At 44.1% G+C, this 25,795-nt stretch overlaps 1 protein-coding gene across 11 annotated transcripts in view; it reads left to right on the plus strand.

The window, feature by feature from the left end:
* Positions 1-25,795, plus strand: part of NFIA (nuclear factor I A) — a 258,402-nt gene that overhangs the window by 161,482 nt on the left and 71,125 nt on the right. For all 11 annotated transcript variants that reach the window (XM_054211819.1, XM_054211820.1, XM_054211818.1 and 8 more), the window contains 3 exons: positions 4,071-4,145; positions 13,607-13,724; positions 16,251-16,378. In XM_054211819.1, the coding sequence (XP_054067794.1) occupies positions 4,071-4,145; positions 13,607-13,724; positions 16,251-16,378 (321 nt within the window). The remainder of the gene's footprint in view (positions 1-4,070; positions 4,146-13,606; positions 13,725-16,250; positions 16,379-25,795) is intronic.

Genomic DNA, 25,795 nt, shown 5'->3' on the forward strand with positions numbered 1-25,795 from the left:
GCAATTCAAGCCTTTTCTTCTGGCTTCTTTACTGAGATCTAAAAGAAGAATATGTAAATCGCACTATGAATTTTCTCCCCAGTTAAAGCAGTCATCAAGTTAGGGAAAGATGTTTTTCATGTGGTACTTGTTACGATGGTGCTGCACTGGGTTTGTACGCTATGCCAAACGTGTGATTGGGTAATGGCGTATTATTTATTAGTTAGTATCCTGATTTGCTTTGTTCAATTTGGTCTTAGTAGCCTAAGATTTTTTTCCCCCCTGGGGGGGAAGCAATCATCCTCGTGAGCCGAAGCGAGGTCTTGTGTGATGAGCTAACTCCTAGCTGGACCTAGACTTGGGTCAGAGGCAGTGATTTAACAATATATTAGAATACCTGCTTAACTTTGTCAGCCCATCTTTATTTGGCAGGGCAAATAAGCATGTGCTTTAGACAAGCATGTGATTAAAATGAAGCACATGCTCTAACTGCTTTGCTGAGTCAGGGCCTGCCTTGGCTAGCCAGGTGTCTTAATTTATACCCAGAATTTCAGTGAATGGGCTCCGTTAGTTTTTTGTAAAGTGAGTAAAAATTCTCTCATCCTCATTTTGAACACCTGCTTTACTACCAAAATGTGAGTGTCGCACAAAGCTGCGGAGATAACCTGATCGTATACAGCAATTTCAATGTCCTATCTTTGGGATATTTAGCAAAAGTATCACAGTGCACATATTTCTCTAAAGTGCCGTATGAAAAGTAAATCTTGCAAGCTTTCAAGATGTTTAATCATCTTTTCAGTAAAGGAGCTCGTTAATGCCAACATCTGCATATGTAATTGCTTGACTTTACCTATTTTTTTCTCATTCGGAATTAAGTGGAACAGCCAAATTGATATATTTTTGCATTTTGACCCCTGTTAATAGGTGCAAAATGTTTACTTTGCATATTTTGTCAATCCTGCTATTTCCCAGACATTTTCCTTTTACATATCTAGCTTCTTTGTCCTATTTCTCTCATTTTCTTGTTGCACTGTTGCCGCGGCTCAGCAAAAGCTACGGCGTTAGGCCTGGATTTTGCAACCTGAAACATCCAGGCAAAGCTTTAAACTTTCATGGAGTTCTACCGAACTGTGAATTCCCAGACCAACCGTGCATGGAAATGAGTTCAAGATACAACTCTAAGCCAAGGGCATTGCTTCTGTGGGTATCAAGATATTATTAATGATTGGCAAGACGAGCCCCTGATTTCCTAATGTTTATAAGTAAATACCAAATTGGAGAATTGTGAAATTCACCTTTCATTTGTGAAATGTTTATTTTCAGTACTGAAGGATGAAAATCTAATCACTCTCATTGCGTGCTGTTGTTTAATGATTACTATTACATGTGCACGCATAAGAAATATTCTTACAGAAGTAAGTGCACATTTCAGGTATGCCCAGCAAAATAAGAATCATGACGCTAACAGGCCCAAGCTATTCAACTTTTCTCATGCCCTGCGGGACCCTGAGACCTAGAATGTATTTAAAAGCATTCCGCGGCACTTTCATTTCTGGTTTTACCTGTGTTCCCTAGGTTAAGGTAGCACAGTTAGCCGTGCGAGAATCATGGCTTTTTGGATGATTACAAAAGGCTCCAGACTTTCCCTTAAAAAATCAGCCAAATGTCCGACCGTGGCTGTGCTTCGTTTGTTACTGCCATATTTAAATTTCGCCTTCACTCTTAACGCGGTAGGAACCTGCCAGGGAAATGCAGGTGGACGTGGACGGCGGAGCAGAGCCGGTATGGCGCACGGTGAAAACCCAACACGTGGCAGATGTTGGTAGCATTGCTGAACGCACTTCTGGAAGTTGCTGGGATACCGCCATGATGAGCACAGTGTGAGAAGTTATATAGCATAGACTGGCTTCCCTACGAAGGGCTCTGCGGAGTAGTAAGCGTCCTGGCCCTGATCCAGCAAGGCACTTAAGCATATGCTTAATTTTAGGCACATGAGTGGTTTCAGTGAAGACCTAGGAGAATTATTTTTAATTCACAGATCATTTAATTCAATAGGCAGGTCTGCTGCAGCATATGAAAAGTAGATCTTCATATTAAAAATACTTGGGAAATTGTCAACGAACAAACGTTGTGTATGGCCAGCGACCGTTTCTAAAAAGCAGAATGATGTAGTCATCACCTTTATTACGGTAAAATATAAAGCAGATCACGCAAAAGCATTTACAATTATCTGAGAGCTATTTCTAAGTTGAAAATAAGGAAAAATAAAAGCTTCTAAGAACGTTTTTTCATTTGAAGTAGAGAAAAATTTATTCTCTTGATGTAAATAAAAACCTTGTTTGCAGATTGAGGAATTTGTTTGTGTTGAATTTCAGCATCAATTTCAATATTTTATAGTACATTTATCTACAGCTGGAGCATGACAGATTTGTGTATATTTATATGTTTGTGTACATAATACATATGTATACACACATACACAAGGATGCCCAAAGATATACATATACACAGTTTGAAAACTCATCATTATTGCTGAAGTATAAAAACATGCCTGATGTAGAAACTTGTTTCAAGTCTGTTAGCTTAGCGACTGCGTTTAGCTGGCACAGTAGGATCCTCGCAGAAACAGGGAAGTTCTTCTGTGCCGGAGCGGAATTTGCTGAGGACTTGGCTGGAGCTGAACGGCTCACCTGCCTCCAGACCGCTCCCAAACCTTTCCCTGACATGTCACCCTCTGTAGTCCTGCACACAAGGTGTATTTCTTTGACTTCCCATTCTGCGGGTAGAAATGGCAATGGGATATGCTGGGTTTTTTAAATGACCCCAAAAGAAAGACAGGAGAACAGATATGCAGCTCGCATTAGTCCTGTTGCTCTGGTCACTGTAGGAAGGTGCACAGGTATCGCCACGATGAGCGCAGGGAACGGTAGAATATACTGAACGTAGGGGAATTGTACTGAGTCTGACAAACAATTAACAACAGAGCAGATGGTGCCCTGCAAAACATTCAATAATATATGTGTGTGTGCGCTGGGATCAGTGACTCTAAGTAGGACAACCTAAAAAGGTATACCACTTATCCTGTGGACAAGTAGGACTTTACAGTTCTTTTAATAATCTCTTTATCCTGAGATTTCTCCTTTGACCCTGATTTCAAAAGCAGGAGGTCAGTCTGGCCGCCTAACCGCAGACCTCTAATTGAAGTCCAGATACGTCCCGCGTGAACCACTGTATCCCACTCCGCACACTTGCACTGGGTCGCAGCCCGAAAGCTGCTCCTTTTGTAATTGATCATACCCGTGAAAATTAAATGAACATTTGGTGGTAGGCATGTTTGCAGAGAAGAAGGAAAATACTGTTATGTAAAGTGTAATAACATTTTGATACCAAGTGTGGAGGCATTCCTTGCACAAGGGAGGCGAGTGTGGAAGCGTATGCCCTGGTTCCCAAACACAGTCCAAAGCTCGAAGTTAATACTTTTCTTATGCAAAGATTTATTTCTCTTTTCGAAAGCTAGTTTTAAATGTTAGGATTTTTTTTTTTTTTTTTTTTTTTTGTGGGAAAGACATTAATTTAATTTTTTTAACCAGCTGCTATTTTAAGATTTCCCCAGTGTAACCTTAGAAAATGAAGAGTACATCTTTAAATCTTGTTTTGTTTGAATGAATGGGTAGATAATCCTGATCAGATGTTTCTTTAGAGAATAATGTTTAAAACGATTATGGAACTTAGCTGTCCTGTCTGTTTCCTAGGTACAGTATTTTCATTTCAATTGTGAAGTCATTAGGGGTCATCCAAGGTAACCGTTTATTAAAATAGTCCTCTTTTGTTTCAGATTTCCTGTTGAGATGCTTTAACATGTAAAAATCTCCCTGCTGATGTGTCATGTTAGCTTTCCTAACCTCTAGATAGAAACCACAAAGCAGCCTACATAGCTGTATGACTAGTTACCCACCTACATAAACAATAATTACCGCTAAGTGGGAAATTAGATGTCACATTTTAAGTCTAAATGAAAGTAAAGTATTTGAGAATACTGTCATTAAATGCTTAAAGTTAATCGCAGTTCTCTCACTCTGTTTGTTTTGTAGGACATTTGGGCTTCCAGGACAGTTTTGTCACATCAGGTGTTTTCAGTGTGACTGAGCTAGTAAGAGTCTCACAAAGTAAGTATCATTTTGTGGCCAGTTTATGTGGTTTCTGCAATCCCAGTTTTTTTCTTTGATTCTTATCGTGTCCCTTCCCCAATTCAGAAACAGCGTCTTGAAAATTGAGTCTCTTCTCCCCGCTTCTCGCCCGCAGACGGCATTTATGTGCCACATCTTTTAATGTGGGGGAAAAAAATAACATCATTTTTAAAAGGAAATAAAAAAAAATTTAATTCTGCAAACTTGCATGTGCAAGTTGATAAGCTCGTCCGGTACCCAGCTGAAAATGGGCAGACTCTGTAGCAGAGTGCAGATAAATGCCTACAAAGGTCAGTTTATCCAGCGGATCCCTTGCAGGATCCAAGGACTGTGTTTTAACCAGACCTCTAGAAATGACATGATCTGTGCACATAAGCCTGGAAATTTTCTTACGCCGCTTTTGCTGGTTGTGTTCATCCCTGCCATGCGTACATGTGTTTGTACACCTGCAAATTAACGAACTCGTTAATAATGGCGACAACTGTACCCACTTCAGCTCTGATAATCTCAGTTGTGCAGAGGCATGCATCTTGGCTTCGCAAGGCGTGCGTTTTCCATTAACTGTATGGAATTCTGTCTTCCAGAAGGATTTGTTTTTTGACCTTTAAAGAATGCTAATGCCCCCAGCATGAATGACACACTGCAGCATGATCATTACAGGCTTGTCAATACTCACTAACAACAGTGAATTAAGAGTACCTGTCACCACCCTGTTCCATTGATCAGAGGTGCATTGATCGTATTTTGCTATGACATAATCCAGATAGTCCGAGGAGGGCGTATGGACGGTCTCTTGCAAAGAGACTGGTAAGCCAGGGCCGTAGGTACTAGTCCTTTGGGGATCTTCTCTGCAGCTACTGTAGAGCTATGGAGTAACATCACATTGTCAGCAATTACCCCTGCTCCAGGTGAACCACATGTCTACGTGCCCTTTTAAAACCTTAGGGCTTGTAACCAATCGCTTTCGCACAGCCAGTGATAAAAATGGTTCTCCTCCTAGGTAGCAGGAATATTTGTTTATGTGTTGGCTCTGAGCATGTAGTTGAAGTCCTTCTGGGGCTGGAATCTTAACTGGCACAAACCTAGCAGAGAATCTGTGGGTTTGAGTCAGAACACAGAGTTTCTGTAAGGATTTTCCTGGTTTATTTCCCCTTTCGGAAAGACTTGCACAAGCTAGCAAATCGGCTTTATGTTCAAAAATAGGATGCTACAAGGAAAGCATGGCAAGTGGGAGATACATGAATGTCAGAGTTATATCTGCTGGAGAGAGAGACAGGGAGAAAAAGTTTAAGGCTGTAATTTCTCCTGAGTTTTCTTCCCTGACAACTGGTGGGAATTTTGTGAGAAGGACAAAGAGGACTTAGAAGTCAAGAGGAGCTGCTGAGCGCTCGGCGCGTTTGCAAATCAGTTCACTTACTGAAGTGCATAAATAGGGACTTTGACATCTAACTCGCCATACTGTGTGCACTAACTTGCTGGTACCTGCAGCACGGTGGACAAAACCAAGTTATCGCCAGTCTTTGAACGTCTCCGTGTTATGTCACTTTATTTTCAGTGTGACAGCGTAAGGCTTTTCAAGCCCAAAGGATTCACCCTCCCCCTCTGCAAGGCATCCCACTTCACCACAATCTTATCTTCGCTGTAGGAGCCCTACACAGCAGAACTGCCTCTGGACTCTGTCAAGCCGTGCTTCATGTGTGCACAGGGCAGAGCTGCTAGAAAAGTGCCCCCGCTCAGGACTTCACCCTTCACAGCCAGCCCCAGTCTCGGCCTCCCCGAGAGCTTGGCATTCACCTCAGGAGCATCATGTTTCATGTCTATTAATCTTCCAGTATATTTTATTGCAACTAAACTAAAACGTTGTGTATCAGTAATCCTGGCATTCAGGATGTTTTGCAAAGCTGTGGCCGAGACGTTCCCTCTGCTTGCTGCTGAAATGCTCCACCTCCAAGGGTAGGGCACCTGCACGCTGGAAGAGCAGGGCAGGCATGAATTTTGATCGGAAATAACGAAGGAGGTGTGGGTGGGCAAAATAAAAAGACTCAGATTTTATCTGTTCCAGACACAGGGGTTTGCACTCTTTTTCATGAGCTCTTTAATAATCCTGGGAGGTCACGACCTCAGTTTTATATCCTGTCCACAAGCCAGCACCTCCACCAAAAATAGTGTCCCCAAAGCATATCGGGATATCACTTCAGAACTGACTCAGAGGGACGAGTGCCAGCAACTGATTTAGCTACACTGCTTTTGATAGCACCCTGGATTTTCCTTGGAGATGCCCCAGACATGTACTGACCAGCCGTAACCTTGTTTACTTTGTGAGGTCTGAGAAGCCCACAGCCTGACACGCCGTGGCTACGCAGTAGGATATGTTTAGTGGAGAGTCTAGCATCAAATTCCCAGCGAAGTCAGTACGAATTTGCATGCTAATATTAAAAGAATTATTTAACATAACAGAGCAACAAAGTAATTGCTGCATATTTGCCTAAATTGGCAGGCAAGGTCTTTTAAAGAGCGTGCTTTTCCATATAACCCTTGCTGGGTTGTCTGTGTGTTCCCGTGTCTTGATTTGAGACCAGTCCATGGGTTACTTTCATTCTGGGGAGCTCAGCTTATGAACAGCCACCATCCAGACTCACCAGCAGCTATTAACAGTCTGTAGCTTGAGCAATCAAAGCATCTTCAATCCGTTCTCTTCCTTTTACTTTCTAAAAAGTCCTTACTCCCTCAGAAGCCACCACGGCTAGGGAAGGACCAAGCCAGTCTATAGTGGGCCCTCACATTTAGTCTCTGCTCTCTTCCTGAGTGTGGTCTGTCTTGGCTTTGCAAAGAGGTACCATCTTTGTGTCTGCCCGTTGTCATGCTTCTTTCTGTGCTTGCTTTTGATAATATGATGATAGAAATAAGTGATTTCCCACAGCTTTAACTGGCCTGAGGTTTGCTGCTGTTATCTAAAATTACTCTTATGAAATATTGTTGGTAGCAATTATGTGTAGGTTTATTTAGTAAAGTTCCCAGAGGTCCACATGACAAGGAGTCTCAAGTAATAGGCAGTTGTCTCCGTCATGCAAATTTGGGGAATGAATTAATCAAGCAAAAGGTCAGCTGTGACCATTATCTATCTTACCCATCAGTGCTGATCATCACAGTTTCTGTGAGCTATTGAACAAGTCTAGACTGTTTTGGTAACAGAAACTCGCTTCCTTCAGTCCCAGAGATGCAGATTTTCTTTCGAAATGCTACCCAGCTACTTGAATCTTGCAGAGCCTAGTAAAATAGAGAAAGTCGATCATCTGAAAAACAGATAGTTCCCTCTCCACCCCGTCTGATGTGGATGTTGCAGACCATGCTGTCGCTTCTCCTACGTTATTAGCAGGCAAAGGGTGTGAGCTCCATTCTAAGTGTTGTCTGTCACCCCAGATACAGGGGAGACCCCTTCGGATAACAGAGACTTCATTCTTCCATCTCTAGAGAGGTTTGGGCTGACAACAAAAAGCTCAGCAGCAGACACATCGGAGATAATGCACAAGTTTGGTGAACTGACAGCCAGCTGTTGGTGAAGCAAAACCTTCTCCCTCTCTACCCTTGTTAGGAGAGTATTCTGCTCGCTGTCTGCAGATATCTGCAGGGCACTGGAGGATACCCTCTGGAAAAGGTGCCGGCAGAGGGGGTGGCTTGTGGTGCCAAGCCACTGCCAAGTCTACAGTCCCATTCCCTTGGCAGAGGCTGGGGGAGGCCAGGACAGGCTGGAGCAGGGAGAGGGGCATGGGGAACGCTGTTCCCCTCTTGGCTTGGAGTCGGCGCCACGTGCTCTTGTGCAGAGAGCTGCTGGGAAGATCTCCTCCCTTGGAGGTCCTTCAAGCAGCCAGATAAAGTGCACTGCCCAGGATGTGAAGAAAGATTTAGGATTTATGAACATTCCGCTAGAGCCAAATCAAACATATTTGTTTTGTGATGTGTTATTTGTCAAAATGACATCATTCTTCATGCTGATAAACAAGGGAATTCTGACTGCACCCTGGACTGAAAATGCCACGCTTTGAGTTTTAAGATGTTAGCTGTGTGCGGGAAGGAGCTGTACGGAGCAAGTGGGGTGACTTCTAATCCTGCTAATGAGCCGGTGAAACCACAAGCACACAAGTGTCCATGCAGTTGCTTACTGCTCCTGTATAAACACGGGAATGGTCCAGCTAATTATCCCTGAGACAGTTACACTAATTCCACAGGTAAGAGGTGCTTGTGCAGACGAGGCGCTTTGAAAAGCTGAGATCATGCAGCACAGAGGCTTGGCCAGCGGCTGCTTTAGCCACGGGGCCAGGGCTGAAGCTGTCCTTGCCGTGATGCAGGCAAACGAGTGCTAGAAATTAATCACCGCCGCTCCAGGCACGGAGCATGGGTGCGACGGAGGAAACCCAGCTTCCTCACGCCTTTCATCCCGTGGCCACGTAAAGCCAAAACCAAACTGCAGGGCAAGTCCTGCCAGCCCCAGCTTGTACTGGATGCCTGTGGCGAGGCGTGGGGTGCCCCGGCTCCTGGCGTGGGGCCGGGAAGGGACGCTGCTGCCTTCCTGCAGCCCGGGAGGGGAGAAGGAGCTCTCCTCCACGCAGAGCACGTGCGTGAAAGCCGGGGTATAATAAACCAAGTCTCTCTAAACAGCAGCCTGTATGTTTTCTGCTATGCTAAGCATTACAGTAGTGAAGGTAGTTAAAGTCAGCAGCATGAAAATTAACATTTAAAAAGATACTCTGTATTCCTTAGCAAAGCACTGCTATCCAAAACATACTGTTTGGACTTGGGTATGAGAGGAAGAAAAAAAGATTATAATAAAAAATAGACTGCAGGCATAGAGTGAACAGTTGCCGTGACCTTGCCTTTTGTATGCCATTACACAATTCAATGGCAGTCCACTCAAACCTTGCTCTCGATCAATATCCTATTAAAGCAGCACAAAAAGTCTCTATAAACTTAGTGGTTAGCTATGTTTATAAATGGAACTCAGCATAATCAGATGGTCAATAGCAGGCTGTACTTGTAATTTTAAAATGAACATCACACATTTCATATCTGTTGTATTCGGCAAAACCTCTTTGAATCTGAAGATACAGCGCGTAGGAAACAAAGGCCTTGCGAAAAAAAAAACCCAACACCCAGCTCCCCTTTCCTCTCGGCAGCGGCTGCGCTGCTGTGTGTTTCCCTTTGTTTATGGAGTCACAACACAGGAAAAAGTTTATTAGTCAAATGTCATGTTTCTCCCATTTAACCTTAAACGCATTATCACTTTGCTGCAGTGTTACACATGTAATGATCTTAGTCACATCCCAGCCCCTTTGTAAAAATAAATACATAAAAATGGAGAAAAAAAAAGAGAAACTAAATATTAACATGACTAAAAGAGAGTGCCGTATTCCAAGGAAGACAAATGCCAGCCTGGCTGGTTTTATTTAGTGGGTTTCCTGTTCTGTAATTCAATAAATTTTTCAAAATAAATATTCCAATTGGGTTAAGTCAGAGGGCTTTTTGTTAATTTCTCTGTTATTTTTCTTGACATTTCGGGTGAAGATCTGAGCTCACAAGCTGGCAGCGGAGGGAGGAGGCTGGCAGCGGGGGCGATGCTGCCCAATGTCCCGGGGAGCAGCTCAGGCAGAGGCGCCCACCTTCCTCCTCCTCCTGCCCCTTAGAGCGAGGAAATGTGTCCCGGATTTTCTTTGTGATGCCAGCAGCTGAAATGGGAGCTGAAGCCGGCATCAGTTTGTTGCTGAGAAAGCCCGTGCACATTAGCGGGCTGGGTGTTAGGGGAAGAGGGGTCCTTCCTCCTCGCCCCGGCCAGGTCGGAGCCCTGCGTCGGATGACATCTCGATGCCGGCACGTAGGTGGGGACTATTGTTTTGACTCGCAACTGCAATTTCTGACATCCTTTCCTGTTTGGGAGATGTTCCCGAGCTATCAGAAGGTCACTTTTGCTGCAAAGCATTTCTTGGGGGGGGGGGTGGGGGGGTGGGGAATGGCATGTTTTTAACGTCGTTGCCTGGAGTTTCTGCAGGCTGCAGCCTGTAACAGCCGGCTGTGCTGGAGGGCAGCTTCCCAACCACGCTGCTGCTTCGTGTGGGGCCACAGTGTCTTCCCGGGGCAGAGGAACAGGAGTGTAGGGAAGTTGCGTGGTGGATTGTCAGATGCTACAGTGAAGAGGTTTAATTTAGACAGAGTTTTGCCACAGTTTGCACCACTCTTATCCCTTTGCTTACGCTCCAGAGCTGCAGCCTTTATGGGGAATCGTGCAAATAGATGCAAGTATTGCCTTCCCATCAGCTTTCTGGGCCCGTGCGAGGTGGACAGTCCACCAAGGCAGTGTGAGAAGCCATTTTGGAGCAGGGTCGGATGCCTCCTGGCCGGGCTAGCTGCAGCGTGCCCGCTCTCGTGGCGGGTTGCACTGCAGAGCACAGGGTGAACGGAGGAGGCAGATGCCAGGCAGCGAGCTCCGAAGCCCAGCGCAGGAGGTGCGAGGTGTCACGCAGCTCTACCGAGGCTGAAGCAGAGACAGAAAGCACACACGGCTTTGACCAAATCCCAGCTGGGAAGAGGAAGCGACCTTCCGCCATGCGGATGAAAGGCATTAACCTCTTCCCAACAGTCTCTGATAGGGCTCTGCAGTCGACTGGTTGCTGTGTTTTATGGTAGTAAATGGGGTAGCTGCGAGCAAAGGTAGAAATACCCCTTGGTGAAAGGCAGGCACACCAAATCTGTGCCTATCGGGCAGGCAGGAGAAGGGATTTCAGAACAGTTTAGCCTGTGCAACATTTGCCACAGCACCGGAGCTGGTCGTGGCAGGATCGTGGCTCCTGCCTAGGGGGTGCCAAGGGGTTTTGGGTACTTGCCGCTGTAGGCCAGCCAGGCATTTCAGCCTCTGCTGCTTAGATCTGTTGGTGTACATCAGAGGTGGGTTTCATTCTTTAACCCTCAGGTTGTAAACAGGCTCTTGAGCATGGCAAGGTGGTTCGACCTGTAGCCAACAAAGCATCCTTTGGGTTTGCTGCCCAGGAGGAAATTTCTATGTGATTAGCCCTTTCTACTTTGTGCTGAGTTTACACAGCGTTAGCAATACGTTGTTCCTACCCCACCCCTGCTCTGGAGATACAATTCATTTTTCCATAGGGCCAATTCAAGGGTTGGAAAAGAAATGTCCAGGATTTGGGGAGAGAGCGATAAACAGAGTGGGGGTGAGAGAAAGAAGAGAAGCGTTATCTACATACCAGTTTTTCTTCCGTATCTGTTTGGAATAAAACTGTTTCATAAATCTTGCCGTGCCTAGGAAATTCATCGTGCCTCAGAAAAAAAAAACGGTGCTTTAATTTAGTGCTTGCCTTTTTATGTTCCTGTTTGGAAAATAGTAGGCTTAACCTGTAAGTTAGGCTTTGGTAGGTAGAGGGTGCAGAGGAATTGATCAGCAAAGGGTTTACAGAGCACAAATCTGTTTGGCAAGGAAGTTGCTGAAAACTGTGGAGTAGATGCTGCAGCGAGTACCTTTATGATTGATTTCCATTCAAGTCAGACTGACTGCAGTGTGGTCATTTTTCTAACCCATAACTGCTCACACTGCAGCAGTCTGCTATCTGCAGGGTGTCTGAATTATAGCAGTCCATGTCCGTGGTACCTTTTACGCAAATTACTTACACCGGTTTCTTTTTCCATGCAAATTCATCAGTTTTACAGCCTCTTGTAGCTGCTGTCAGGAAACTGTTGCAGAAAGCACAAATTGATAAAAGGAGTTAATTTTACTATGCTTAATTTTTCTTTCTTTCTGTTAACACGCCCTCTCATATACCCAGCGTGCAGGAAACGTATGATAGTTAAGAGAAGATAACAAAGGATTTGAGTGTTCTTGTCATAAATTACTTCCCAACTTCATTCCTTTTAATGATCATTCCAGATTTTCTCAAGTTTTAATGGCGTTGTGTATTTTCCGTCCCATGCTTTTAAAAGTCGGTGGCTATCCAGGCTGTTCCCGTTCTGTCTCAATGACGTTCTTAAGAGATCCTTGCCAAACAACAACTAATTGTCTTGTGGGGATGATGAGGCAGCTGCAAAGCTACATTATTCCTCTGTCAAATCTGACATTGTGAGCTCCTTAAGACTTGGGGTGAAATACTGGCCCCATTACAGGCAATGGCAGCACTCCCAGAAGCCTGTGTTTCAGCCCAGACATGTTAGCTGGGTGATAGGAGCTATCCTGTCTTCATTTCCTCACTCCTGCCCCATCGGAGTGAGAGATTTTTTTCGTGTTTGAAAAAGGGCCAGATTCTCAGACCAAAGATTAAACTTGGCTCAGCATCCTCGTGTGGCATTGAGACTGCTTCGCCTGCCTTTGTTGCTGTGAATTGGGGCTCTCAGACAATACATTCCAGGCCAAGCTTGTGCGTTTTATTGTGCAGCGCGTCCTTTTTCAGATGTCTCTGAAATGTGAGAGAAAATCATGATCTGTAATTGTCAGCTCACAAAGTTGTATTGTCCTGTAAATAACACTGGAACAGCCACAGCGGATATGGTACCATTCGCCGTATAGTGGCATTTTTTGTGTGAAATGCATTATCTGTTGACTTTAACGTTAAACTGCTCCATTCCTTTTCTGTTCCCAGAAGAATACGGCACACGGAGTTCACAGCCTTGTGCCTGCAAACTTCAGAGCGTGTAGGAATTCATAATGCTTTAATGTAAAACCAAGGCTCTAGGACAGGGAAATTAGGGGGATTCATGTCCCTTACAATAAAACGTAGGTGCTGGGTAAGGCAGTGGGAGGTGAACAGTGGAAGGTAAACTGCTGGATAAAAGTTCTGGAGAGTCATATGTCTCTAGCTCTGATTTAGCTGGAGGAGAGGCCAGAGGAAAGCTCAGATGCTCGCAGGCGGAAAAGAACTGAGGCTTCTCATCGGCTTTTGTGCTTTCTCCAAGGAGCGTTTGTAACCTCTGTGCTTCTGGATGTACATCACGTATATACTAAAGGTCCCGAGGTGTGTATTTCCCTGCCTGTACTGCTTATAGATTATGCCAGGCACACGACAGGGATGGTGCAGCCTATTTGTAACTATGCCAATAAATGCAGTGCTGTCCTAAAAATGGAAGCAACAAGTTTCACGAAATGTTAGAAGGATTTTAACAGAAAGGCAGTGCTTAAAGCAAGTCTTCCCATCATTGTTTAATTTTCTAGAAAAAAAAGAATACCTTTGGAGGAATGTAAGAAAGAGTCTATGTCATGGAACATCGTATTCTTGGTAAAATTTACATCTTGATTGCAATGCCAGTTACCATTAGCATCTCCTAATTTCCACGTCCCACCTGTTCTCATCATGAAACTAAACACACTCATGAGGAAAAGGAAAGTGATTTTGAAGTGCAATTCATGCCTTATTCACATGACTTACTGACTGCAATCTCTTTTGTTTCCCCAGCACCGATAGCTGCAGGAACAGGCCCTAATTTCTCCCTCTCAGATTTGGAAAGTTCTTCATACTACAGCATGAGCCCAGGAGCAATGAGGAGGTCTTTACCTAGCACATCCTCTACCAGGTAATTTAATCTCTGCCTAATACCAAGTTACTTGGAAACCCAGGCCAGCATCATTACTCATCTGGGAAAGTAACCATTAAATTCTTTGACAAGCTGTTCGGGGGCCTCAAGATGTGGAGCTGTTTCAGATTCACAGGGCTGAATGTTGAACTGAGTTGCTGTTAAAGTTCTTTTTATACATACAAGCTTTGAAGAAAAACTGCTGCATTGACTCGTATAACTTCTGGCCTGTATCTCGCCATATCAGGAGAAATTCCACTGGAATTGTTGGAGTTTCACTTGACTTGTGGCAGAAGAGAATTAAGACGGGCCGCTTTGTCCCAGCAGGAAAGGCTTGAGATAGGCATACATGCATTCTTTATTGTAACAAGTGTTGTCTGTGAGACTAACATTGTTTTAGGACCTTGGTCTGTAATGCATTCTACTTCCGATATAGCATTTAGAAATTTGGGACTCAGCCTTTGAAAAACTGAATTGTTAATGCAGATGACTACCCAGTCTGATTTTGATTTTGGCTTAGACGCCAGCTATCAAACAAGGATATTTTTTATTTTTTACCTTTCACTTTAACCATCCATGAGATTAGATTTATAAACAAGCCCAGTCACTCTAGTAGTCTTGAACACTATTAAGGAACCAGATTGATTTTTTTTTCCCCCACAGCCAAAATAGATCACTTATTTCAAAGACATGACAAGAAAGTCTAACTTCAGTGCAGGGTTCTTTTACGTTTTTATCTCAGTCTGCAGTGCCACCAGCTTTGCAGTAAGCATATACACGTGTAAAAAGTCTCTACAGTTTGAATATAGCTGTTGTTTTTATTTAAAAAAAATATATCTTTAAAGAGAGCCTCTTAGCAATAACTTCTTACAGTTTGCAGTGATTGGAAGAACATTCTACATCTTGCACTTAGTGCGCACATTATGAAGCTCGGTGACTACAATTCCCATTACACATCAATTAAAAACTTTGTGCTCTTTCATTTTTTGCGTGTAAACTGTGTACCCTACAGTGCTCATCATTAGCACCATTCTCAGGTAGAATTTAGTTGTGACTCCAGAAGCAAAAAAGTGAGGTTATTAATGTTACTTAAGAGCTCGGTTGTTACTCTTCTATTCTTCTGCAAATAGCTACCACTGATAAGGAGCTAATTATAAACAGCATGGGTAGTTAATAACTTGGTAATATGTTTGTTTTCCTCTCATTAGGCTGTTCCCAGTCAGAAAAAAAAAAGTATTCCTTAAATACACAGACTCAGCAGAATTATCAGGCGGTAATTATATTGTATGCACACAATTTCCCCTATTGACACATAACAATTCTCTAAATTAAGGAATGGCCAAACCTGCATTCCGCGCATACCGCAAGAATTATTCTTCCTGTTTCTCACAAACTGATTTTGCATACCCGCCAGCTCCTACCTGTGCAGAGCTTCGGGTGGGGAGCTGCGGAGAGGCTGCAAGTTTTAAACCAATAGAAATCGCAGTGGAATATTTTATGTCTGTTAAATATGTTCCCCCTACACAGAGGAGCCTGTTCTTGAACGCCTTAAGTCTTAATAGAAGACAGATTTAGTGAAAAAACTGAGCTGACCCAGCCTTGGAAAAGTACTTAGAAGAGAAATTCTCAGTAACGTCCCCACGCAGTCTGTACAACTCATTAGAGAAAACAGAGCCAAGCTAAGTGTCTTTGGCTTTGGGATCCTCTCCCTGCAAAACTACCAGAGTCTGAGTCAGGGGCCACCAGAGACCCCTGGAAGGGCTCTTCTGTCTCCTGAGCTTTTGGCGAGGGAGGTGTGATATATCACAGGGGAATCCTTTAGTCCTGACACTGGCAAGAGATACCTGTCGGGGGCTTTTTATGCTTGGTGGCATACCGTTGCAGAGTAAAATGCTTATACTTGTACGATAACACGAACATTTGAACCCAGAATGGATTCTTCCATCTTTCACTTGTCTACGCTTCTTCTTATGAAGTCTGGGTTAGTTTAATGGCTACAGTTAGAAGATTTAAGATATAAGTTTGAACGGGTAAACGATTTGTCTTTCCAAAGAAGCTGTGGAAAAATCTGACAGTTAAAGTAAGTCTTGGGTGTCATTACCATATTCATTCAAATTGCAAAAATCACGCAATGCAAATTAAATTCCTGCCTTTTCTTTGACCCCTGTGTACTTTGAAAAATCTCCTACTTCCCGATCTACCAAAGCCCAAATGCTAAACTGTCTAACAGTTAAACTAATGCGTGTTTAGGGGTTCAGTCTGGTCTCTGTGAGAGGTTGTTTTGTATCTCACTGAAGCTCGGTCACTGTAAATGAAGCAAATCAGAAACAAAAAGTGGCTGCTGAGAGGTTGGGTGGGCAGGATGGCCGTGCAGAACTCACACCTTCCCCTTCCCAGGGCCCTAAATCTATTACGGTTTCCCTAACCGAGTTAGTCTCAAGCAGGGTTAGCAAGATATGTCCCAACAGAAGCTCCTTTGTTCCTTTCCACATATACAATATTTATGATGTGTTTTTTCTTTCTCAGCTCTACAAAGCGTCTCAAGTCTGTGGAGGATGAGATGGACAGTCCTGGTGAGGAGCCATTTTATACAAGCCAAGGGCGCTCTCCGGGAAGTGGCAGCCAGTCAAGTGGATGGCATGAAGTGGAGCCAGGTAAGCCACGGCTTTCGGGAGCCCGAGAACACGATCTCCAGTCGCTCTGTTTTGTTATCAGAATACACTGAATGCTGTGTAGAAAGGTGATCAATTCTAAACATCTTGTAACTTCTTCTGAGAAAAGGTCAGTCTAATGAAAATATTGTAGTGGGTTTATTGCTCCTGCAGCTGTGAATGTTTCTATAGTGTGTCACTTCTGTATTTTGTCCAAGTATCTGAAGTATTTAAATAATGCAGCAAAAGATAGGCAGTCTTTTTCTTGCAAAACATCCAGATTCAATTCTGGGATAGCGGTGACAATCGCTTAGCAAAAAGCTGTACCTGACGGGGCTGTGCCCTACAGTTGTACTGTTTAAATAAATATCCCGAAATTTATATAAGGTAGAAGGACTTTTCAAGCCTTATACAACACTTGAGCTCACTTGGTAATGACTTTTAAGAGACTTACAGAAGGAGTTGTTTTATTATTCTGTAATACCATGAAGTGTGATGGGAGGCTTCATATCAAAATAGATAACAGCAGGTGTTACAACGTTTGGGAAGCAGCTCTTCCGCCTTTTCTCAGTTAATTTTTGTGCGTGATCTTTCTTGTTGATCATCTTTTGGGTTATGTTATGTTACATACTTAACTGTCCATTGATCACTTATCTTGAGATCATCTGGGTGCTTAATACTATTGAAAAGATTTTTCTGGGTCAGTGCTACATGCATAGGTGACGTTAATGCCTCAGTTTTGCTTACATCTAAATATCTGATATTTATTGCCAATAAAAATTAGAGAAGTCTTATTTGTTAGGCCAAGGCAAGCAGTGCTTTCATCTTCAGCCTCCCAGTGTTTGAGAAGGCCCTCTAAACAGCCCAAAGGATCTTTCGCAATACATATTTTTTTCTTTCTTATTTGTTTGGATTTAAAATGGTATGGTTTGGGTTTGTTTGAAACAACACATGCTTGTCCAGGGTACTGTGTATAATGAACTATATACAGCACAGAAAAGTAAATTCAACCTGAACAGCATTAAAATCAGTTCCGTGGGCACTTGGCCAGCCACCTATATCCTTCATCATGTAGGAAACATACCCACAGCCTTCTCTGGAGACCCTGTCAAACAGCTGTCCTTTACAGCATGCCCAGAAAGTCACCAAATTTGGGCTATTCCAGACTGGGGGGGGACTGATTCCTGCGCCTGGGAGCCCTTGGAGGATCCCCTGCCAGCTGCCCTCTCTCCTCTAATGAGGAGGAGCCAGCTTGTGGGCCCTTATTGACTGCAGATGTGGCACTTTGGCAGGAGGAGAGGGTGGACCTGCAGGCAGACAAGTGCCAGGCTTCCCGTGACTGCCTTGCCGCCGCCGTCCCCTGGGCTCTGGTGTTTTCAGTGAGGTGTCCTGCTCAGTAGACACTAGGGGCTGTTTCCTCCATCAGCTCCAGGCTCCAGATGATGTAAGGCACAGCTTCACCTTGTACTAAACTAGTCTGCTCATGGAGCGGCAAAAACACGAACAAAAGCTCAGCGCCCATTGAAAGGGAGAGATCACAACCTGCTCTGCAGACACAGATGGCTAAAAGCTGACTGGGTCACTGCTTCTACATCATTGTCAGACGGGGGGCTAACTCCCCCCAAAGTTTGGGGTACTCTTTGTTAATGACAAATGTTCTCCATTTGTGCAACAGCCAGAGGTTGGCTATTAATTTTGCTGTCACTTCTGGTGGTTTTCCCCACATGGGGTCATTACCTCTGTCTCATCCAAGTCCTTAGTAGATGGTGGCACAGAGCTGCTGAGCTGGACAGGAGAAGTCCCTAAAGCCTTACACCTCCAAAGCACCTCCGCCACTCTTGGCACCCCTGGGTGCCCATCATGAAGAAGCACAACTGCCCACGTCAAACTCCCTGAGGTGCTCAGAAAGGCAAGAACAAGTCAGAAAAGAGAAGGTTCTTCCTCCCTTATGACCTTCCTCCCTTACTACAGAAAAATCCCAGATCCTGCTTAGTCTTGCCTGTAAAATGGCAGAAAATCACCTTGCAACATCAGGGACTCAAGCCAGGTACCAACTAGATACAGCTCAGATTCACCAAGCTATCTATCACTGTCACAGCTATGAAGAAAAAGAGCTTTATCCAGCCTGCGTGGGATGCACTTTCAAACCATCTCTGTGCTATATCCACACAGCCCCACCCGATACTTCTGCCGTGGCTTTCCAGCAGCCTGTCCTCTGAATTCATTGCCTCAGCTTCTCTGTTAAACAGGGTCACTGCAAGAGCACGGCTGGCAGAGAGATTACCTAAAGAGCCGCAGCTCATCAGTGGCGAAGGACAAAGCAGTACTGAAGTGTCCTTCCGTGCCAGGGCGACAGTGGTATGTCACTGGAACAAGGTGCTCCCCCCGAGGGACACATCCTGCTGGGGTCTGTGCACAGTGCCCTGCTTCACCTCAGAGATCACACGTGGGTCTGGTATTAACGCCTGGCCCTTTGTATTTGACGTGGGTGCTTTGTCTCCAGAAGTGTAAAATGTTTTATGAGTCTTCGATGGGGCATCTGCCTAGAAAATATATTGGTCATCTGAAAGCTGTACAAATGATGTTAGCATGCCGTGTTACCCGGTGGCTTGCCGCAGAGTTCCTCTCTGAGACGGGAGCTTTGGAGCCTGGACCTGTTTCACATCCATCCTTTCTTATGTCTCTCCTATCCAGAAAAAAGGCCTTGCCATTTATTTAATCAACAGTCAAAATGATGGCACGATTCTAACATACAATAATCTCTGAGCTTCATCAGTGTTTTGGGTTTTTTCTCAGTGAAATTTGCAGTAGAAGTTTAAAGACTAAAACCGTCTTTCTGTTTGACTTGGCATTTCTTTCCTGTGGTTCATTTTATGCTGTGTGGGATAATGCAGGTATCGACGGCGCAGAATGATGCTGGTTGGGAAGGCAGGCTGAAGTTTTATCCTGTGCTGGCAGAGTAGCGTAAGCCAGTTTTCCAAACTCCGTAATTAAACCCTGTCCTTTGGGTTACCAGCCAAACAACGGGAGGAGGAAATCAGACCAAGGAAAGGAAGCTTAGACTTGTCTGTGGGATGGCTGTTCTGGCTGGGAAGGAAAGTTCAGAGAGGAGCCAGCAGCCAGCCTCCCAGCCCAGTAGGATCCACACCAAAGATAATAATATATCCTTTGGCTTTATTGCCTTTGAGTAGATTGCTTCCTCGCAGGAGATTTAGATTTACGCAGAGATAGCTTCTTGGCCTATGTGCCTTGACAGGTTTATGGGAGCGAGAGGATGAATATTCTCTGTGTGTTGCATTTGCTTAATTCTGAGGTGTGCACATGAGAAAAAGTGGGGACTCTCAGCGCAGGAGCAGGTGTGAGGCACCCGTGTGCTTGTGCACATGTAGAGACAGAGGGAAGTGCTTGTGGCACGGAGGCTGTGAGACGGCTGTAGCGAAAGGTCTTGCCTGGGACGGTGCAGGGAAATCAGGTCTGTGCGAGGGGGAGATTGGAGAAACGTCGCGCTTGAAAGCGAGCACAACGTAGAAGAGAAAGGGAAAATGAGAAGACAATTTTAGAACATACAGAAGGGAAAAAGTGTATAGGGGAAAGAAAAAAAAAAAAAAGAACAAATGCCAGGAAAACAAAGATTTGACTTCCTAGAAAGGAAATATGAAATGGAATATGTGAACTCCTCTTAGAGAAAGAGAGCACTCCAGGCAGAGGGTTATTTACCGCCAGCCGTGACTAGTCGCTCTACATCTGTCTCCATTTTTTTCTCTTGAACAAATTCCCTTTTTGGATACTTTCTTCCTGCTTTGCTTCCCTGTGATTGCCCCTGTAAGTGGTCTTTGGAGGGCAGGCTGTATACTCAGAACATATGTGCAAACTGGCAGGAGAACAGAAGAGGACAAAACCACTCTGTGTGCTATTTAGATTAGGCAGTGGATGCTTCCCCTGTGCCTACTCTTGGGGTCTCCGCCGCATGCAGAATCCAGACTGCACCTATTGTCCATCCACAGTCCTTCCCCTGCGCTTTTCCATCCTGGGCCCCTGGGGCTCGGAGCACCCCGACTCCTGTCTCACGTGGAGACTTTGCTGGGTGTAGATCCTACATGCTTCACCCACCACAATGGGACCTTTCCACTCGTGGCATCTCAGACCCATAGTAATGAGCGGAGGACTCAGCCTTGTGTTTTTTACATCTAGATACTTCTTGCAAGCAAGGATATAGCACTCTCCTTATACGTCAGACGTGACAGCCAAAGCAAAACCCAACATTAATTCCATGTTCCTTGTACTGTACTCCTTGAGTCTCACATCCATTTACCTGCACTCGAAAGCTCCTGGGGAGCTCTCAGGCCTAAAAAGGCTGGAGTCTGCCAGAAAAGATGAATTTCCTTTCACAACAGGAAGGCTTAGGAAGTAAAACAAAGCAGACATGTAGTAAATTACTTCTGCTTTTCAAATACCTTTTGCGGTATCCTCCTTACCATTACTTTATCTCAGCACTTTCAGTACATAACTCTTGTTAACTGAGAAGGGCAAGAGAGGATAAAGATGATGTTAGTAAGAAAAAAGGCAACATCACACCGGCTTTGAACTCACGTACAAAGCTGGCCCATGTTCAGTTCTGTGGCAGCTCTGCTTGTAATGGGGGTAAGCCATAATTACAGGTATAAGTTTTTTAATGCCATAATAAGAGAAGATTGAGTTAATGTGTATCAGTATTCCACTTACGCATTTTTTAAATGCGTTCTCTTGATTCGGTCCAGAAGCAATGTTCACATTGTGCTCCGTCAGTCATTTTGTAGTGTAGCATATGGATGGTATTTGCCAATTCTACTTCCATTGTATTTCTACAGCGTGGCATGGAAAAAATGTTTAAGATGCAAATTCAGAGTATCCTGTTAGTTTCTTTACTTAGATCTTCCTGGTACTTGCATTTCCAAAGTTAGTTTGGTCCCTAGAGGACAGTAATCCCAGGACAGGTACACGTTTGTACTCCTTGCGCTTCTTGAGATATCTGAAGGGACAGTTAGCTCTGCTTCAGTTGTGGTCTTGACCCACTTACAGCACTGCACCCGTTTGCAAAGTGGGTGGAGCTCCGTGGTCCTTCTTCCACTGAAAGACTGACGGGGCTCTTCATATCGTGGTCATCCACCTTCCCTTGCCCCAGCTCCACCCCGGCTGTTCTGCTGCCGCTCACCCTCTGCTAGGCTTTTGTGTGGCTTCACCTTGGAAACCCCAGGAACCAAACGAGATGTTCAGTGCAGAAACCTTGAGGAATTAGTAATAACACTTGCACTGCATGACTGAAAGACATATTTACAGTTCTAGGGGCTTGTGAAGTTGATAATATTATATGAACCTGCAGTAAGCTAGAGAGCTGCCGGTTAGACTGCTGGACACGTCTTTGGTAGTAAAGATGCTATTAAAGTCAGCCTCATGATTGCTCACTACACCACTCAGGCTAGTGCTGCTCGTTCTCATGCCACCATCTATGGGACTGTCTGAAAATAATTTCTGAGCAATTTCTTTGCAGCTGAGGAGCTGAGATGCTATTTTGGAGTATTTCCCTTGCAATGACAGTGACCCCTAAATTAATGGGACAGTGTCTCTCCCCATCACTGGTTATGGAACAGCCACATGCAGGCAACTGGTCCAAACTCATTTCAATAAGCCTTTTATTGAATCTGGCATGGGCTTCCTTCTTAGCAGATTCTCAGCACGCAAGAAAACTTCTTCTCTATATTTACTAAGAAACTTTTATTTATGTCTTACACATCAGAAAGACTCATTCAGGCATAGATCAGATGACCACAAGAGTTTGTTTTCAGAGTCTGTTTGGAATTATATCTTGGAAATGCCGGAGAAAGTGGTATAAGGGAGATCCTAGATTGTGTTCTTTATGCATTCCTTATGCCCTAAACACAGTTGTTGCCTGGCACTACCTAGAAGATAAAATATCTGTAGTATGTCCCAGCATCAGTGATGTGGAGTGCATCTGATTTGTCCTCAGGCAAAAGGTCTATGGGCTCATCAAAAGACTTGACGCCACACACTAACTCAGAGCTCAGAGAAATTTCCAATGATTGTGCTACATTACTGCCAATGATTCAAGGGACTGACCGTAGAAAATATGAGAACCATGTATTATACAAAATAAGGAATAGAAAAATAATCCCTTTTTACTGGGAAAACATTCAACCTCAGACCTGGAGTATTCAATATCAAATAATTCTCTGGCACTACTTTTCAGTGCCTTGCTGTAGTGGGCAGGCACTAAACACAGGAATTTAACGATCTTTATTAATTTCCTTAAGCTGAACTGTTTGGATACTCATAGACCTATTTAAGAAAGACAAAACCAAGGAAACGTCTCTTTTCCTTAGCCCAGAGGAGGTCTACATCCAGGATCCCTGCCAATTATATTTACTCAGTATTTCCCAGATGTGACATTGTCTTGCCCTCCAACTCTCAGTGTGGAAAGAAAAGGCAGGCAGCACACTCACATAGCCATTAAAATCGTACCTGCCTTGTGCCACAGCTTCATTACATACCTCGACACATCTATCAGCAGGCACCAGTGCCGTTTTTTCCTCCGTTGAACTTAATATCTTAAGACAGTGGGTACATTTCGCAACCAGAAAAACCTCCAGCCCACGACATAGTTTGGTTCTTCGAACGGGAGGTCAGAAATAGATGGTGTTTCTCTGGTGGCCAGAACATTTTGGTTTTAAGCGGAGAGAATTTCATCAGGCTAATTTGTGCTGTTAAGCTGAAGAGATGCCATGAGCGGTACAGCCGACAGAACCTGTTGCCTCCCAGGTTCACGCAAACTTCCTCTGTTCATTTTCTCTCAAGAACATTTTCTGAGCTTGGTTCGACCGTATACTGTGACTAGGACTCCTGCTCCCGTTCACCCCATTTCCCTGTTCCTGTTCAGACCTGTGCTTCTTCTCATCCCTGAGGCTTTATACACAGTTTCCCGCATTTCTCCCCGCTCTTACAGAGTCTTCCAACATCCTTGTTCTGCCACAGCTGAGAAGCAGAGTGTGCTTGGGCCTGTGCTACCTTTCATGCTTCCATTAACTGGTACATGGACTTAAACATGGCCCCACGGGCATGCTGCCACCTAAAAAGTTGGTTTCAAGTGAAGAGGTAGATTCCTGAAGCCAAATGTATGATGGGAGAATGTAGTACGATGGGAGAATGTAGAGATGGAAGCCTGTACTTCAAGGAACTCCAGCTACCGTAGAATACAGAGCTTTTCTTAAATGTCTTTTTACTTTCATAGAGTCCATGTGTTCCCTTATCCCTGCTCCCTGCATTACGGTATCCCATCAAAACACAAGCTGCCCAGTGGTTTTCAAGAACATAAGATTTTTCTTTTCTTCTAAGAGCAATAACACTTATCAACTTCTACTGAAATACCATATCAGCTCCTTGTCACTGGCAGTCTACAGTTCCTGCCGCTAAAAGTTTAATGCATTTACAGGAGCACTTAGGCATCAAGACTTTGATATCACAATCTGTTAGTCACAGGTGCTACATGATAGGTTTGTGTTAGCACATTATAGATCTTTTATCAGATACAGCACAAAATGTGTGTGTTTCTCTGCCAGGCAATCAGAATCAGACTGCTGCATAGTTGATGAGTTACTCACCAATAGAAGTTGTTGTTTATTTTAAACAGAACTTTTCCAGAACTGCACCTTAATGGATAACTTAAACTCTAATTGGCCAAGGCCAGCAAAGATCAAGAACTTAATGCGAGCCAGGAAAAACGCAGCAGGTCAATAGTGGTGCTTTGAGCACTGTCAGTCTTTTCGCAATAGCATTCATCAAGTCAAATGATTAACACTACTCATTTGCTGTAACAGACAGAGTCATTTTGACAGCAAATTACCACTGGATCAATAGCGCAGCTTTTCTTTGGCAATTCACGTAGTAGCTTGAGACCTGTGACAACATGCCATGCTGCTGGCACTACCGTCTCAAAATCATGGAAGGAAGTTAGAGGTGGAGAAAGAACTACTGATTGAAAAGTCAGTTCATATTGAAAAGTCCTAGATGTTTTCACACCTCTCAAAGGCTCCTGTTTTTCCAGAAACTGGACAACACAACAGACTTGGCCCTGAGATTCAGCCTAAACTGTATTTTCCATTTTTAATAAAACTAATAATCCCATGCAAATGTTAGAGCACATGCCTCAGCTTTGCTGTAATCCCCTGAGGAAAACATCCCTTTGGTATGGTCGGGGAGAAGTCAGCCAGTCAATGTTGTGGCTCTGCTTCTTGCATCTAATTCCAGATGTCAGGAAAAGCATCATTTAAAAGTGGGTATGGAGCTGTAGGAGTTCTGAGTTAAAAAATGCAGAAAGTATTTCACCTCAGATATCAAATTAAAGCTGCGTTTTCCACTGCCCTGGTGCTAGCATCGTCCGTACATACTATTTTAACTGACTTTAATGACCGAGTTAAAAGCAGATCTTCTGTGTGCTGTGACAGCCATGAGACCCACCCGAGCTACTTCTGGCTCCACACAGATCATTTGAATCATTTTTCAGATTGATAGGGAAGATTTAGTGCATGGGAAACTATTCCCTGACAAAGGTTGGAGCAATGCTTCCTGATGACAACGGGATTTCTGGGATGAGAGTGCTGTATGGGTAGTCCATGGATCTAACGTTCTTCAGATGTCCTTGCTGGCTGAGCCGTATTCTGCCACCCATTCTGTTTAACATATACACATACAGCAAAGACCGTGATATGGTTTGTGCTTCGCTTTTGCCACCAAGTGAAAATGATAAGCTTCCTCGGCATTGGGACCAAGGCAGACACTTTCTATGCCCTTTCAGAGGTGAGCTCCGAAGGACAGAAGCACCTTGCGTTTGAATATGGCTGTGCATTTCTTGCTGATTTGGAGCCTGTCAAACATGAATCTTTGCGAGCTCTAGAGGGGTCTCGTCTGATGCAGTTACCCTTGAAGATCATCTGATAGTGCGGCATGGGACTGTTTAATCGCAAAATGGGATTAAACACATTGAAGGTCTTGTACCTGTCTTCCAAAAGTTGAACTAGTTTTCTTGTTTGCTTCTGGGACCAATTCAGGATGTTGACTTGGATCTATAAACTCTTGTATAGATTAGATCTTGGTTAGGAAATGGACTGCATTCCTTTCATGTGCTGTCTTAGCAGTTGAGATCAGCAGACATGCTTTTTCCTAATGTGTTTGGGAAGCAGAAGCAATATTTTATCTCCTGTGGTATGCTGCTGGTACAGAAATGTTCAGGCTTATTAATTCTTCAGGACACAGGAAAAGTCTTCATCACCTGTGTAGGCAGTCATGGGAAAGGACCCACTGCAAAGACTGCTTTTAACAATTTTTTATTTTTTTTTTTTTGGAGGCAGCTGGAAAATATTAGTCGTTTTC

Source organism: Rissa tridactyla, chromosome 8, assembly GCF_028500815.1.
Source record: "Rissa tridactyla isolate bRisTri1 chromosome 8, bRisTri1.patW.cur.20221130, whole genome shotgun sequence".
Classification (NCBI taxonomy): domain Eukaryota; kingdom Metazoa; phylum Chordata; class Aves; order Charadriiformes; family Laridae; genus Rissa; species Rissa tridactyla.